This window comes from Symphalangus syndactylus, chromosome 14 (genome assembly GCF_028878055.3).
Source record: "Symphalangus syndactylus isolate Jambi chromosome 14, NHGRI_mSymSyn1-v2.1_pri, whole genome shotgun sequence".
NCBI classification, from domain to species: Eukaryota; Metazoa; Chordata; class Mammalia; order Primates; family Hylobatidae; genus Symphalangus; species Symphalangus syndactylus.
In genome coordinates, this window is record NC_072436.2 from 64,601,033 (window position 1) to 64,618,308 (window position 17,276).

Below are 17,276 nucleotides of genomic sequence, written 5' to 3' on the forward strand. Positions count from 1 at the left end.
GAGAGCTAGAGAGAGAGAGACAGAGTATGGGAATGGAGAACAGAGCGAGAAAGAGGGAGAGAGAGAAGGTCTTAGGAAAGAAATAAGTACACATGCTAACCTAGTAGGGCTAAAATAGCTATGATGAAAGTGTCAAGGATGAGCTTCCCAATTGTGTGGAGAAAAGGGAAAATAGAGTCATACCACAGTTCATTTCTCCTTGTCTGGGCCGCTTTTGGCAGACATTGCAGCCTTCCAAGACGGTCTAGACAGATGGGCCTGTGGAATGTGTCTCTGGAAATGTCCTTGCTTAAAAGTTTGCGTATGAAAGCCATGCCCAGGATTCTGGGAGTGGCCATGCCAAGACGTGTGCACTGGAACTGCCAGTAAACCACACTAGGGAAGTGACTGCCCTTCCCTGGGCCTCAGTTTCCCCACTGGAGCAATGGGTGTTAGACTGGATGCTCCTCTGCGCTGAGCCCTGGGCGCTGCTCTTGGCCACAAGCTTCAAGCACAAGACAGGAGAGCTCCCTGTGCCATCACCCTGCTATAGCCAGGCCCTAAACTCAGTAGCACACCTCATGTCCCATTTAAGCAATGGGGACTGGCACCCCCATTTCACAGGTGACTAAACTGAGGCACAGGGAGGCAACATGACCTGCTCGGTATGGAGTCAATTTTGAACCTGTGTCCCTTTGGCTGTGGAACCTGCGCCCCTTTGGCTGTGGAACCTGCGCTTGGTCTGAACAGGCTGGGCTGGGGGTTGGGGTCCAGAGGGGGAAGAGCAATTCCTCCTTCTCTATGCTGGGGTGCTGGCACCTGGGGTCACTGCAGTGCTGGCTGTTGGCCTCGTGGACATATGGCCAGATGGACACAGGGCCAGGCTGAGCACTGGGGCTGTGAGCCCAAGGCATGACCCTCTGCGGGGATCCAAGTCTTGGTTTCTCATCTGAGAGCACTTCCGGGTCTCTAGACCCAAGTGTGGTGTTGGGAGGGAGTGGGGCAGTGATGAAATAGGAATGGGGTACGTGGGAGCTGTTGAGCCAGGCTTGGAGGGATCAAGTGGCTGGGGTGGAAGCTGAGCTCCGCGACCATCCTGTCCTCTCATCTAGCAAGTGTTTTCCAGCACTCCCTGTGGGCCAGCCCCTGCCACAGCACTGCCTGCCTACAGATTGAGTCCGGCCTGGGAGAGTGGGTGATGAAGCCCGTTCTTCAAATCTGAACTTTGGTCTTGGATGAAAACTCTGGCTCATGGACTCACTCTGGACAAATGGCCCCAAACATCACCTCCCTGGGACAAATCCTCCCTCCCTGATGGGCCAGGCGTTTCTGGGTGCATGCACCCCGCTGCTGTTGCCAGCTGGAGGGGCACGTGGTTGGTGGCTTCACTCCCATCTCTGCACAAGCGGCCTGGATGATGAGACCCAGACTCAGGAACCTTGACATCTCCATGGGAAAGGGTGACGGTCCAGACCCAACACAGCCAGCCCTGGGCTCCCCGAACCTACTTTCTGCAGCCTGTCATTGTCTTGTCAGCAACTCTGGCAAAACCTACCTGAAGCCCCTCCTCCAGCCCAGGCCTCCATTGTCACTTACCTGGGCTTGCGTGGTGGCTCCCAAGGCCTCCCTGTGACACCCCCTGCTCCCCAGCCCAGTCTCCATGCAGTGGCCATGACTCAGAGCCTGGTCCTCCCCCGTACATCTCGTGACACGTGCTCCTCCCTCCCTCAGCTCCAGACACCCTGGCCTCCTTTCTGTTTCAGAGACAGAGCTTGGCCCCACCTCAGAGCCTTGGCACTGGCTGTTCTGTCCACCTTGGACACTGTTCCCTACATTTTCTTACTGCTGGTTCCTTCTTGTAATTCAGGTCTCAGCTTCCATGTCACTTCTTCAGAGAGGCCTTTCTGGACCACCCCACCTGTCCCGTGTTGACAATCTCCCTGCTCCCACCCAACCAGACATTCTCCATCTGTCACCTGATGTCCATTTTTCACAGCACTTACTGCTCCATTAAACTACCTTGCTTATTCGTTTCTTCCCTTGTTTATAGTCTGTCTCTGCCTACTAGAATGTGAGCCTCTTGTTCCCTGCTGTGTCGTGCGGTGCCTGGCACACAGTAGGTGCTCAGTAAACAACTGTCAAGCAGCAACTGCATCGGGCTGGGATGGTAAAGTGGGGCAGCAGCCTGAGTGGAGGGCACCATGGGGGCAAAGGCTCAGGGGCAGGCCAAGTTCTGCCTTGGATACTCCACCAGGGAGGAGTTGGCCTCTCTCCCTTGTGAGAATTCCCAGGTCTCAGAGGGTCTGGGGCTTTCGAACAATATTCACAATAAGAAATCAGTTAACGTGAGGTCAAGAGATCGAGACCAGCCTGGCCAACATGGTGAAACCCCATCTCTACTAAAAATACAAAAACGAGCTGGGCGTGGTGGCACACACCTGTAGTCCCAGCTACTTGGGAGGCTGAGGCAGGAGAATCGCTTGAACCTGGGAGGCAGAGGTTGCAGTGAGCTGAGATTGCACCACTGCACTCCAGCCTGGTGACAGAGTGAGACTCCATCTCAAAGAAAAAAGAAAAAGAAATCAGCTAACGTAACCAATGGGATATTCCTGGGTCCTCTGAGTGCAGATGACAAGGAGACAAAACAAAGCAGGTACTGCATGAGATATATTCCACCCAATGTCCGCACTGCTGCATGCAGGGCAGGCCATAAATGCACCCATTGGACAGATGAGGGAGGACACTGAGGCCAAGGCCACAGAGAGAGTCAGAAGCAAACAGAATGTTCTGGAGCCCCAGGCTTCAGGGCATCCTCCAGGAATCCATGTCTGTGGTATGTGGCCTACAGGCCCTCATTTTCTCCTTAGGTTGGGGGAGTTGTTTTGTTTTTTTGAGACGGAGTCTCACTCTGTTGCCCAGGCTGGAGTGCAATGGCGCGATCTTGGCTCACTGCAGCCTCCAGCTCCTGGGTTCAAGTGATTCTCCTGCCTCAGCCTCCTGAGAAAGTTGGGATTATAGGGGTGTGCCACCATACTTGGCTAATTTTTTTGTATTTTTAGTAGAGACGGGGTTTCACCATGTTGGCCAGGCTAGTCTCAAACTCCTGACCTCAGGTGATCCACCCTCTTCAGCCTCCCAAAGTGCTGGAATTACAGGCATGAACCACCACGCCCGGCCTGTTTTGTTTTGTGTTGAGCGAAAGTTTTCCTGAGTCAGCCACCTGCTTCCGTTCGCCCCTGGGTCTGCTGACCTGGCCCAGGCTACAGGGGCAGGAAGGAAGGGGCTCAGCTAGCCTGGCCTGGTGGACAAAGCGGGGGTGGAGATGGGGGTGCAGAGGCCACCTGTGAGGGTGGGGCCTCAGGTCTGGGCCCCAGGAGGCCAATCTCAGCTACTCTTGGCAAAATGTCACTGCTGGAGTTGATGGCCCTGTATTGGCCTGCCCTGGGCCTTTGGTACCCCATGCCCAATTTTTTCTCTCAAGTACCCCTGAAGGATTGAGCTGACATTGGAACCTGCTCCAGGACTGACAGGAGAGATGTCCCCTCACAGGAGAGATGTCCCCTCAAGCTGGGGTCCAGTGACAAAGAGGACTGGAGGCGAAAATTGGTGGGCCAGGACCCCCTTAACCAGTGAGCCAAAAACCCCAGGCCTCAGAGTCCTGGCTGACCAAACAGGCTTTGCTTCTCCCCTGCTGTGTGGCCTTGGCCAAGTCACTTCCCCACTGGGTCTGTTTTGTTATCTGTAAAATAGCATTTGGTGATGTTGACCTTGGGGGCTATATGAGAATCGGGGACACACGGAAGGTGTGCCCAGAGAATGGAGGCAGGACCCCCGGCCTCATGCTGTGCCCCTCCCAGGCCCGGCCCCACCCCGCCTTGGTCGCTTGGTTGCTCCCCCTCAGGGACTCCCACCCCCGCTCCGGCTATTTCAGTTCCTCCGGGCCCACCTGTGGGGTGGTGGGGGCCTCACAGGCTCGGAAGAGGAGCCCGTGTGACCGAGCAGGCCATGCCAGGGCTGAGAACCAGTCTCAGACCAAAGGCCCCCTTATCTGCTCCCCAGAGCCTGACATCTCCTCACTGAATTGTCACCCCTGAGCTGTTTAAATGTGAGGGACCCTAGGTGACCACTGGTGGCCGTGCTCAGGCTGGGCCCCCCGACCTTTACCCCAAGGCTTAGTGCATGGCATGTAGGTGCTGTGGGCCCCCCAAACTGGAGGGCACAGCCCAGGAAGGAACTCGGGTCCCCAGTTCTGCTTCTGCAAACCCCATGGTCCACAGGGCTCCTGGTGTGAGAGCCTGAGAATCCACCTTCAGCCACCCCAAGCCTCCTACGAGTCCCCGACTGTGCCTCCCTTGGAGTCTGTGAATCACCTGAGGATGGGCTGTCCTGGGGCCAGGGGATGGGCAGCACTGAGGAACAAGGGGTTCTAATTCAGCCCTTGTGACCGTGGGCAAGTCCCATCCCAGGCCACCAGCCCTTCTCTGTGAGTAGGCACAGAAGCTGGTGCAGGCGAGGCCCACCTGGGGCCTGGTGTGCAGTGGGACCTCCGGGGATGACGGTTGTTCCTTCTCAGTGACTGAGTGGCTTTGTGTCCCCTGCCCACAGATCCTGAACATGGAGGATGACCAGAACTGGTACAAGGCCGAGCTCCGGGGTGTCGAGGGGTTTATTCCCAAGAACTACATCCGCGTCAAGCCCCATCCGTGAGTGGACACCCCCCATCCCATCCCCGTGGCGCTCTCTCTCCTGGCCATGGGACCCCCTCACTCCTGGGCCTCTGTCCATCTGTCTGGGGCCCCTAGGCTCCACAGAGGCCACCAGCCTGCGCAGGCATAGGAGACTGAGTTCTGAGGACTTACCCAGAGTGGGGGCAGAGTCAGGGCAAGCCCAGTCTTCGACACTGAGGACCTGAGCCACTGGAGAATGTCCAGGAGATCCCTGAGAGAGGACAAGGCCCTGGGCTTTCAGCTGGCTGTGCCACTGGCTGCTGTATGGCCTCAGGCAGGCCCCTGCCCTCTGTTCCTCAGTTTTCCTATCTATAACTCAAGGAGGGCAGATGCTCCAATCTGTTCAGGGTGGAGGGTTGTAGAGCTCTTGCTGAGAGCTGGCCCGGCCCTGGGTGGTGGCTGGGAGAGGGCTGGGCAGGAAGCAGACCCTGTTGGCCCTGCCTTTGGGGTCTGGGGGGGAATTGGACATTGGCAAAGCAGAGTCTGGGACCAGGGTGGAGCAAGAACTGGGCCTGGGGCCCAGCTATCCTGGGGCCTGGGACCTTCCAGCCTAGGGATGTCCCAGGTTAGGCTCTGGGCAGGTGGCAGCCAACACTGCTGCCCTGAGAATGGCTGGGGCAGGGCCCAGCCTCAGAACAGGCATGGGGCCCAAGAAATCTATGCAAACCAACTGGATATGCTTTAAATGACAGCTGAAGCAGCCCCAAGATACAGCCACTTAGTCATTCACTAAACACTGGCCACAATTCCAGGGGACCCAGCCTGGGTGATGCTGGAAACACAAGGGGTCAGAGCAGCCGTGTTCTGAGGGAGAAAGAGGACATGAAGGACATACTACATGGGAAGACAGTGAGCATTAAGGTGATTTCCCAGGGAAGGCTTCTCAGAAGAGGTGGCAATGAATGAGGTTTTGAAGGATGTGTAGGAGTTGGTTAAGTAGAAAAAAAGAAAGGCATCCTTGGGAGAGGGTCAGGATGAGCAAAGGGAGAGCAGTAAGAGAGAACTTCTGGCGTGTGGGACTGGCAGGAGGACCCCAAACGCCAAGCCATGTGGGGAGCCATGGAGGTGTTATGGTAGGACTCAGTCGGATATGGAGACAGGTGACAGGGCCAAGCAGGCTGGAGGGACAGTTTGGGAGCTGAGATGTGTGTGTGGCTGTGCGGTGGGAAGGGAAGGAGGTGCAGGGCCAGGGTGGGGCATGGGAGGTATTTCCTCTTTATCTCTCTTTAAGTTAGTTCCAAAGCTGCCACCACCTCCAGCTTCCTGTGCTGGGCGAGGCCCCCTCCCACCCAGGTCCTCAGCCACCTGCCCAGGCTCCAGGCACTCCCAGCCTCCCCCACAGAGGCTGCAGCTTCCAGTCGGCATCTGGGGCTGCAGCCTGGGTTCCAGGCCCCACTATGTCCCACATGGTTGTGTGACATTGGGCAGGTTTCTGTGATCTTTCTGTCAATTAAGGGGGAGAGGGAGGGGGGTGCATGAAGAGGGAGAGAGACGAGAGAATCCAACCCAGGGCCGCAAGCTGGAACCAGTGCCCCAGGCCCCTGTAAGCCAATGGGCACATCCAGACATGCCAGAGGGCATGAACAGGAGCAATCCCCCTGGGCCAAGCTGTCAGGGAGGGGCCTTCAGGTGGAGGAAAAGGCCTGGCAATGGCTGGAAGCCTGGCTGGCCTACAGCTGCTGAGAGGGTCGCATTTGCTGAGGCAGGGGAGAAAATATGACGAAAGATCGCAGTGCCGGGCCAGGCCTGTTGGGATGCCAGTGGTCGAGGCAAGACTCTAGCAGGGCAGTTGGGAGCCATGGAGGGTTTCAGCCTCCCATGCCTCTGGGGTCATCTCTGGCCATTTGTGTCTCGGACACAGCAGGGATGGGGTCAGGCCCCTGAGTAATCTGCCTGAAGTGATGCCCAGGTGTGTCCTCGACTAACCTCAGCACCTGCTTTGCTCCCCAAAATAACTACGGGGAAACTCCAGCTCCAAACCTGACTCAGCCCATAAAGGCCCCAGGGTGTGGGGGCAGAGGGAGGGCTGGGGCCTCAGAAATTCAGAGGTAGGCCTCGTGCCTATGCCAGTCCCACTCCTTCCCTGGGCACCCCCCTCACCCCTGCCAACCCCAGGAGCCCCTGGGGGAGGCACAATGCACGCCAAGTGCTCTAGAGCCAGCCCCATCAGCAGGGGCCACAGCGGCACATGACCCAGCCTCACGGCCCGTGGGAGTCAGGGATGGCTTCCTAGAGGAAGGGTGTGGCCTGCTGGGCCTGGAAGTTCAAGTGGATGTCTGCCAGGGAAGGCAGAGACAAGCCTGGCAGGGGGATGTGGGGGGGGAGCAGCAAACACCCGCGTACAAGCAGCTCATGCATCCTCCCAAGGCCCTAGGAGCTGAGCACCACCATCGCCATCTTTGAGATAAGCAGACAGAGGCACAGAGAGGTTGAGTGCCCCTCCAGGATCTCACAGCTGGCACGAGGTGGAGTGGGACTGCAGCCGTGTGGCATGGCCCTGGGCTGGGACACCCTGGAGGGCAGTGGGGAAGGTCATAAGAACAGCTGTGGGACTGGGAGAGTCCCAGGCCGTACACTTGCTATGCAGTCTTGTGGGATGTGGGGTTGTCTCTGCCCCTATCTGGGCCTCGGTTTCCACATCAGTAAAACAGGGATGATGCGAGATGGCCACAAATGGAGTGACACTGGTGTGGGGGAAGGAGCCGGGCCCTGGGGGTTTCAGGAAGTGCTTTCTTCTTGCCTCCATCTGTCAAGCCATGGCGGGGGCAGGGCTGGCAGGGGACGTGGGAGACTTCTGGGAGGGTGTGACTGCGACGCTCTCTGAGGGCAACAGCCACCCACACACTGATGCCGCCTGAGGAGTTTTGTGGGTTCTTCGAAGAAATCTGCCCCCTCAGGAAACTCCCGCCCTGGGCCACACTGGGCACTGTTCCAGGACAGAGCTGGGGGCTTTCTGGTGGAGAAGCTCTCTGCAGCTCCCCCCCCTCGTAACCCCAACCCTGGGCCCCTTATGCTCCCCTCCTGCTGTAGCCTGTGGCATTCACCTCTGGCCTTGAGACACCCAGGCTGACTGGGCACCTGCCTTCAGGTCTCCAAACCCCAGGAGACCCAGGCTGAGCTCTCTGGATGGTTGCCCTGAGCCCTATACCCAGCGGCTACCTTCCCCACACCCCCTCCCAGGAGGAAACTCGCTGGGACAGGGGCCGAGGGGCCCCCATTCGTTTGGGGGCAGCAGTGGTCTAGAATCTCATGTCTAGGAGTTCGGGCTTCTCCAGAAGCCATCCCTGAGACACGAACCTGATAACAAGGAATTTATATAACAGTGGAGTAGAGGACAGGGAAGTGGGGGAGCCAGTGGGGCACACTGTTGGCGTCATCGCTGCTGGGGGCAACCAGAGCTCCATCCGGCTGGGGACCAGGGCCAGCTGGAGACAGTACAGAATGCGCACCTAGGAGTCATCCCTCCGGAGGGCCAGGCCCTGGGGCGTCTACTCCTCTGCTCCATCAGTCACCACTGGGAGTCAGACTGTTCCTGGGAGCCTCAGCCTGCCCTGAACCCAGGCCAAATATGTCAATCACCAGAAAAAAAGCCCCGAGGTCTGTACTGAGCAGCCTTCATCCTGTCAAGGCCAGCGCTGGGACATGGCCAGGACACTAGCGGCATGTGCAGCACCGCACGCCTTCTGCACTCAGCCCCGAGGGCTCATCAACATCCAAAACAACAGGAAAAGCCCCGCCTGGCTTCCACCACCTGTGCCAAGCTCAGTCTGACTCAGAGAGAGGAGCATTTATGGAAGGAGTGAAGGGGAACATTCTGTCATGGTCCCACCATGAGACCTCTGGCTGCTCTGGGCCTCAGTTTCCCCATCTGAACAATAAAGGGGTCAGAGCCAAAGCTGGGCTAAAACACTGGAGTTAGGAAAGCCAGTCAGAGACCACACAGCCCCTCCAATGGTGGGTGTTCTAGTCCTGCAGGCTGCTGTCACGGAATGCCATCCACTGGGTAGCTTATGAACAACAAACATTTGTTGCTCACTGTTCTGGAGGCTGAAGTTCAAGATCAAGGTGCCAGCAGATTCATGTCTGATGAGGCTACTTCCTGGTTCATAGACAGCTGTGTCTTTTAGCTGTGTCCTCACATGGCAGAGAGACAAGTGAGCTCTCTGGGGTCTCTTTCATAAGGGCACCAATCCCATTCATGGGGGCTGCTAATCACCTCCCAATGACCCCACCTTTAACTGCTGTCACATGGGGGATTAGGTTTCAATATTTGAATTTTGGGGGACACAAAGTCAGCCTATAGCAGTGGCAAATTCCTGAAGAGGCCAGGGGCTACCAGGAGCTACCAGGAACCACACAGCAAGATCAGCAGGACTGGAAAAGGAGTTTCACTCCCAGACCCTGGGGATCTTGCAAGAGTCTAAGCATTTACCAGGCACCTTCTGCATACCCAGTTCTGTTTGGTCAGCAGCAAAAGGAACTTGTGCCTGTGAAAAAAATTCAAGTGTCCTGAGACTGTGAAATGGGTATTTCCTCACCAGATCAAAGCTACTATTATTTTTGTCATGTTTTTATATTTTCGACTTAAAAAGTTGTTTTTTTTTTGCCGGGTGCGGTGGCTCACGCCTGTAATCCCAGTACTTTGGGAGGCTGAGATGGGTGGATCACGAGGTCAGGAGATCAAAACCATCCTGGCTAACATGATGAAACCCTGTCTCTACTAAAAATACAAAAAAAAAAAAAAAAAATTAGCCAGGGCGGTGGCATACACCTGTAGTCCCAGCTACTCGGGAGGCTGAGACAGGAGAATCACTTGAACCCAGGAGGTGGAGGTTGCAGTGAGCCAAGATCATGCCACCACACTCCAGCCTGGACGGCAGAACAAGACTCTGTTTCAAAAAAAAAATATTTGTTTGTTTGTTTGTTTTTGAGACGGAGTCTTGCTCTGTCACCCAGGCTGGAGGACAGTGGTGCAATCTTGGCTCACTGAAAGCTCCGCCTCCCGAGTTCATGTCATTCTCCTGCGTCAGCCTCCCAAGCAGCTGGGACTACAGGCGCATGCCGCCACGCCCGGCTAATTTTTTTGTATTTTCAGTAGAGACGGGGTTTCACCGTGTTAGCCAGGATGGTCTCGATCTCCTGACCTCATGATCCGCCCGCCTCGGCCTCCTAAAGTGCTGGGATTACAGGCGTGAGCCATTGCGTCTGGCCAAAAGTTTTTTTTTAAGGAACAGGGGTGGGGGGGGGGGTTCTCTATTCCCCAGGCTGGTCTCAAAGTCTTGGCCTCAAGTGATCCCCTCATCTCAGCCTCCTGAGTAGCTGGACTACGGTCATGCACCACTGAGCCTGATTTATTTTTTGACTTTGAAGAATCTACCATCTCAAAGGGAAAGTTAGACTGAGGTTGGCTGGGTTGTGGCTCACTGGAGTGTGACTTTTCTGTTTCCATAAGGGTGTGTGTGGCTGGCATGGTAGGAGAGGCTGGCCTCAGGAGCTAAAATGCTGGGATTGTGTTCCAGCTCCTGCCTGCCTCTGCTGTGTGATTGTGGGTGTATTGCTTCACCTCTCTGTGCCTCAGTTTTCCCATCTGTAAAATGGGTGCAATCACATCTCCCTTGTCTCAGACCTTGAACACCTGGCACAGGGTGGGAGGCTGGCTGACAGCCTGGTCTCACACTGCCTTCACCGGCTCCCTCTCTCCACAGGTGGTACTCAGGCAGGATTTCCCGGCAGCTGGCTGAAGAGATTCTGATGAAGCGGAACCATCTGGGAGCCTTCCTGATCCGGGAGAGCGAGAGCTCCCCAGGGGAGTTCTCTGTCTCTGTGAAGTGAGCTCTGGCCCTTGGGGGTGTGTGCAGAGGAGGGTGGGTGGGGGGTGGGCAGCATTTGAGCTGAGCCTTGGGGCCTGGGACGGGCTCACGGAGTAAGGGTGGAGGAATGGCATCCCTGCAGAGGGAGCTGTCCCTGCAGAGGGAGCTGTCCCTGCAGAGGGAGCTGTCCCGGCAGAGGCCTGGACACAGGCGGTGGTCTGGGCACCCCAGGGTGCAGCCCAGAGTAGTGGGGTGTGTTGGGAAAGCAGGCTCAGGCCAGCTGTGCAAGGCCTCGAATGCCAGGCTGAAGGTCCAGGCTTCTACAAGCATAGGAGCCATCATAGGTTCTTCATCAGGAGAGGGCGATGTCCAGGGTGGTGATGTGGCAAGAGACTGAGGGCAGGAGAGTGCTGAAATGCCCAGGGCGGGTGTCCAGGATGTGCTCCGCACAGGGTCCCACTCTGTGATATAGTTGGGAAGATGCACCCTGAGGCCAGGCTGCCTGGGCTCAAATGCTGGTTCTGCCACTTCCTGGCTGTGTGAGCTTGGGCAAGTCACTTACCTTTTCTGTGCCTGTTTCTTCACTATTGCATGGAAGAAACAAGTTGGTATATTTAAAGCAATTAGAATAGTCCCTGGCATGGAGGCAGGGTGGCCGTGCTGGGGAACATCTGGCATTAGGGTGGCCCTCAGCTGTGGTGTGGCAGCCTCTGGGCAGCACAGAATCCAATCCTAAAGGGCCACCCTGGGGTGATTGAGGAATCCAGGCTGGAAGGTAGCAGCAGGAATGAGGGTGGGGGTAGACAGGGTCAGGCTCCTAGTTGGTCTCTGTCCTTCCTACTCTTAGGCCCTGGTAGAATCTAGATGCATTAATTCAAGGAATATTTATTGACTATGTGCCATGTGCTAGGATGCTCTAGGGGTGGGGGAAACCAAATGGGAAAAAAACAAAGTTGCTGCTGTCGTGAGTTTCAGTCTTAGTGAGTGAACAAGAAAACACGTTAATACAGAATGAACCAAGGTGGTCAGGAAAGGGCTCTCTGAGGAGGTGGCATTGCAGCAAAGATCTGAACTAGGAGGTGGAGGCTTCCCAGGTGCCCAGGAATGAGGAGGACCTGGGAGGAGAGGCTTCTAGGCAGAGGGAATAGCATTTGCAAAGACCCTGAGGTGGGAATGCGCTTGGGGCATGTAGGAACCTGGAGGAGGTGACGTGGCTGGAGCAGAGTGAGCAAAGGGCAGGGGCTGGTGTTCCACCCACATCCAGTGATCACAGAAGGCCTGAAAGGAGGTCGGGTTTTCTCTCAGAGCAATAGGGAGCCATGGAGGGTCTTGAGCAGGGGAGAGATGTAATTGGACTCCATTTTTAGCAGATGACTCTGACTGCTGTGAGGAGAAAGAACTGTTGGGGGAGAGTGTGGTGGCAGGGAGGCCCGTGGGGAGCCAGGAGGGAGATGATGGCCTCTGGGACTGTACAGGTAGGGGCTGATGAGGGGACACAGAGAAATGGCTGGGCCCAGGCGTGGAGGTGTGCGGGGGGACCACCAGCAGTACCAGCTCTCAGGGCTGCTGTGGGCACAGAGCCCGGAACAGAGGAGGTGCTTACCATGCTAGCTCTTACTGCCACCAGCAGAGCTAGCACTGGGGTGGTAAAGAGGCCAGCCAGGAGGAAGGGATGAAGGAAGGGGTGGCCCCAGAGGAGGGCAGAGTGGCCTCTCATGATCTCCTAAAGGATGAAGAAGGCCAGGTGTGGTGGCTCACGCCTGTAATCCTAGCACTTCGGGAGGCCAAGGTGGGTTGATCACTTGAGGTCAGGAGTTTGAGACCAGCCTGGCCATCATGCTGAAACCCCGTCTCTACTAAAAATACAAAAATGAGCCAGGCATGGTGGCACACGCCTGTAATCTCAGCTACTTGGGAGGTTGAGACATGAGAATCATTTGAACCCAGGAGGCAGAGGCTGCAGTGAGCCGAGATTGTGCCACTGCACTCCAGCCTGGGTGATGGAGTAAGACTCTGTCTCAAAAAATAAAAATAAAAATAAAAGACAAAGAAATACAGGCCTGAGTCGATAGCTAACACTGGGGCTGGGTGTGGAGATGCAAGCTTGATGGGGCCTGGAGTCAGGGGATCCGAAAGAAGCAGACAAAGGCAGACTCAGACAGGCTGGGCCAGGAGCCTATGAGGGCTCCTGCTGTGGGAAAAGCATTCCCACCCACCTGATGCCTTCCAGGCTCCGCCGGGTCCCTGTGACTCCCATGTGTTCAGCCGGCCTGTTTTGAAACAAGCTCAAGCTGTTCACTGTGTGGGATCAGCACATTTGCTGCTGGCCCTGCAGGGTGGCGAGCTCCCCTGGGCCTGGAAGCACCCGCAAGGGATAGGAGCCTATGGTCAGGAAGGTGGCTCTAGGGGTGTGTTCTTCCATTTAGTGTTGTGATAAAAGAACACGTGAGGCTGGGTAATTTATAAAGAAAAGGCGTTTATTTGACTTGGTGTTCTACAGGCTGTACAGGAAGCATGGCACCGGCATGTGCCTCTGGTGAGGCCTCAGGAAGCTTTTACGCATGGTGGACGGGGAAGGGGATCCGGTGCATCACATGGCGAGATGGGGGCAAGTCGGGGAGGGAGGTGCCAGGCTCTTTTCAACAACCAGACCTCATTCATTACTGCAAAGAGCCACTGATGAGGGTCTGTCCCATGACCCAAACACCTCTCACCAGGCCCCACTTCTAACACTGGGAGTCACGTTTCAACATGAGATTTGGAGAGGACAAACATCCAAACCATATCAGGGAGGCAGATCCAACGTCTCAGGGGTCACAGCCCCCCACATTCACCCTGAGCCCGGGCCCCCAATTGGTGGAACCAGCGATCAGCCTTGTTTCCTTCCCTTTTCTCCTGGGGGCAGGCTGGTGATCCTGAGGGGCAGGAACACGCATGCCCCCTCTGAGCCTCTATTTCCCCATCTTAAAAATGCGAGTGCTGTCAGCATGTGTGTGTGTGCGGTCGTGTGTGTTGGGGGGTTACTGTGCGTTCTTGGCCCTGACTGCCCACCCCCGGGATGGTGTGGGCACCTGGAGCCTGGAGTCCCCGCGGGCTCACCCCCCACCCCCCAGCCCAGCCCCCACTTTCCTGCAGCCCCGGGGAGCTGCGGCTCCTGCAGAGGCAGGACGTGGCAGTCTTCCAAGTGTCGGCTGTCCAGGGCCTGGTCATCTCCTGGGAATGGCGTCCGCCAGGCGGGCTGGCCTGGCTGAGTGGCTCCTGGAACCAACCCCAAAGCCCAAGGTCACCCAGCAAAGTGGGGGCACAGGGGACTCAAACTACGTCTGGAGTTGAGGGGGAGGGGCTGGCCCTCCCTCCGCCCTCCGGCTTCCTCCTCTAACAAATCACGCGGCCTCACCCTCAAAGTTAGCGCCCCAGTGTGCTGCCTTCTTCAGGCGTCTCTCTGTAAGTGCAGCCACCTGCGCACACGCACATGATCAGACCTGAACACGCCAGCCTTGTGAGTTTGCTCAGCACGCATTTATTGAGCATCAGCTGTGTGAGAACCACAAGGCAGGACTGAAACAGGAGACAAACGAGAGGCATGTGAAGGGGAAATGGTCACAGCCTGGCCCAGGGGTCTCTATGATGAGCAAATGAATAAATGAAATTCAATGACAGTAGATACATTCCACATAGCGAAGGCACCAGGAAGTGACATCTGAGTTGGGCTCTAAAGCATGAGTAGGAGTTTGGTGCACAAGGAGAGTAGATGATATGCCAGGCACAGGAAACAGCATGAGTAGAGATCTAGAGGTGGGGAAGCGAAGGGTATGTTTGGATAACGTGTTTTCTGACCAGGAAGGAAGATGGACAGTCTTAGGGAGCAGTTCTTGAGCAGGCGAGCCAGAACCGGTGTTTCCTGGGAAGGGATCTGGAAGCCACCCTCAGAGAAATCCTGGCCTGTGCCCCCCAACACTTTGTCCAAGGCATACTGGCCAAGTGTGCCCAGGTCAAAACTGTCAGGAGCTTCCTGGGCTTGGCTGGCTGTGGTTTGCACACAGCACCAGCAGGTGGAGCCCTTGACCCTTGGTTTCTTCCTGCCTGGGCCCAGGCTCCTGGGTCCTGCTCCCATTCTGTCCATCATCTGTCATGGGGCCTCTCAGTGGTCCTTGGACAACCACCAAGCAGGGGTCAGAGTTGGAAGCTGAGACTCAGATGGGGCATGTGGCTAAGAGCATGGTATTTTGAGCAACAGCTGACACCTGCTAGCTGCTTGCTGTATAATCCTGGGCAAGTTACCCCTCTGAGCCTCAGTTTCCTCATTTATAAAATGGACAGCTATGTAACATTTTTTATGATGACTGGCACATGATAAGTGCCAGTTATCATAATTATATTAAGCCCCCAAGGACCGCACACCAAGCTGGGGAGGAATTAGGGAGCCCTTCCTGGCCTGGAAGGCTGTCCCCCACCCCCTGCCCATGAATCCAACACTCTTAGAGAAGAGGCAGCAGCACAGGGAGTCAGGGAACCCAGATGCTGGGAAGCCAGGTGACCCGATGGCCATCTAGGAAAATGACAACCTGGCAGATTTGTGTGTAAGAGCTCATCCACCCTTGCTGGTTGGTACTTGGGAACTCTGATGGCACTATGCATGGCATCTCTGGCATACTCATACCAAGCCCTGTAAAGCTGTCAGAGGTGGGGTTTATGGGCCTCATGCTGCCTCCCAGAGCAACTGTGGCCATAGCTAGCTGCCCTTTACGAGTTTACAAAGGGCTGTCCCCCTCCTCCTCCAGGGAGCATGTCTGGGCTGGCGGGCAGCAGGCCAGGGGCCAAGGCTGGCGTGCACTGTCTGGGCTGCCTAACTTTTGCCCCACACTCCTGTCCAAGCTACTGTGGACTCTTCTGCCATAAATGACAGTTTGTCTCCAAGTAACATATTTGCCTGCTTTCTAGCCAGAGGTACCCTGGAGTCAATGCACATGTGTTTGCCCTGCCCATCTGATCACTGAACCTCTGCTGTGTGCCAGCCCTGTCCCAGGGCCTGGGGATTCAGCCACCAACAAAATAGGGCAAAGCTCTCTGTCCCTCACGTGCCCATGTGCTACTGGGTGACAGACAATAAGTGATTAGGAAATTGTATAAAATCTTACACAATGACCAAGGCTTTGGAGAAAATGAAGCAGGGAAGGGGTGGAGGGGGGGTGCAATTTTAGGAGGAAGGGACTGGCTGCAGGCAAGGACAGGGAGGAAGTGAGGAGACCTGCATGATACCCAGAAGCCCAGCTTGCAGGTAAGGAAACTGAAGCCTGGAGAGGTGCAGCAACTTCCCCAAGGTCACACAGCAAGTAACTTAGAGCTGGTGCCCACCAACCTCTGTGCCCTGACAGACCTGGTCTGTCCTCCACCCACTCTCCCTGAGCTCCAGAGACCCAGCAGGAGTCTGTCTGCACCAGTGTCCTGCCCCTCCCAAGGTCAGCTTGACTGTGGTTCCTGTCTGCTGCAGAACAAGTTGTTCCACCCCTCCTTTTCACAGATGGGCAAACTGAGGCCAGAGAGGGGCCATGCCTGATGGAGATCGCCCAGCAGTCAGTTAGCACCCAGGTGGGTCCACACATCCACAAGCCCTGGTTGGGGTGGTGGAGGGGGTGTCCTAGGGCTCCTGCCCCCACCCCAGCCTTGTTTTTCCTCTCTGGGCTGACACTGTTACCTTTGCTGCTGCTGCTGCTGCCACTAGGCCAGAAAAACTCGCTGGGCAGGACTGGCTGCTGCCAGCATTAGGCCTGACTTGGTCCTTGGGGCTTTTCTGACAGCCCAGGGGCCAGCCTAGCCCCTTGTTCCCCTGGGTAGGTGGATGTAGGGGTCACACAAAGAGACAAAGATACTCATGATTGCTCAGTGAGAGACTCACACGTAACAGTCACTCCACACAGTGGGAGACACACACAGACACACACACACAAGCATCCCAGGAATGCACGCTCAGACACAGTGGAGACGCTCTCACAGCCCCGGCACTGCCCACTGAAGTGAACGGCTCCAGCAGCCTCTCCTCTCACCAACTCAGGCCCACAATCCCAGTGCCCCCTCCCTCCTCTGGCTCTGGGAGGCGCACGCGGCAGAGCTGGCTGCACTGGATCCAGCCCTCCTGGTTTCAGGGCCATCTGGACTCAGATTCAGTTCCTCCTGCAATCCCTGAAGTTCCCACAGGCCTTGGGAAGGGGAGTGGAGTTGAGGTCTGGAGAGGCCCCAGAGGGTCGCCCCAGTCTGGGGGGGTTCTCAAATGCTTCGAGGCTCCACCTTGGCCTTTAAGGATGGTTAAGGCCAAGACTAGACAGAGAAAAGGGAAAAGGCATTATTCTTGGTGAGGGCCATGAGCAAGAGCCCAGCCAGGCTAGGGAAAAGGGCCAGGCTGGGAGAGGGAGTGACTGCTGGGATGCTGGGCTGTGAGATGGAGACAGTACTGTTTGGCCTCAGGCAGGGGCTGGCTCAGCAGGAGGGGCTGCACCCAAGCCTCACTGTCCTCTGCTGTAAAGCAGGACATTTGGACCAGGTGGGAGAAGGGACAAGATTTGCCATTTACTGAGCACCTACTATGTGCCACACAGACTAGGTAGAGGCTGGCACATGCGCGTTTCCCAGATTTGAGAATTCTCCAGTTCCCAGGTTGGAAAGCCCTAGAATCCCTGGGTCCCTGGCTCCCTTTCCCTTATCTCGTGTTCTCCACTCCCTGACTCTACTATATGATCAGAAAACTGCTCCAGATAACTTTCTA

The 17,276-nt window shown here is 56.2% G+C and overlaps 1 protein-coding gene across 10 annotated transcripts in view; it reads left to right on the forward strand.

Moving 5' to 3' along the window:
• The window catches only part of GRAP (GRB2 related adaptor protein), a 97,042-nt gene that overhangs the window by 71,686 nt on the left and 8,080 nt on the right, over nt 1-17,276 (forward strand). For 5 of the 10 annotated variants that reach the window (XM_063617803.1, XM_063617804.1, XM_063617805.1 and 2 more), the window contains 2 exons: nt 4,585-4,682; nt 10,412-10,534. In XM_063617803.1, coding sequence (XP_063473873.1) covers nt 4,585-4,682; nt 10,412-10,534 — 221 coding nt within the window. Of the gene's footprint in view, nt 1-1,091; nt 2,633-4,584; nt 4,686-10,411; nt 10,535-17,276 lie in introns of those variants that run through there. The other 5 variants (XM_055243252.2, XM_063617807.1, XM_063617802.1 and 2 more) reach the window with 3 other exon arrangements.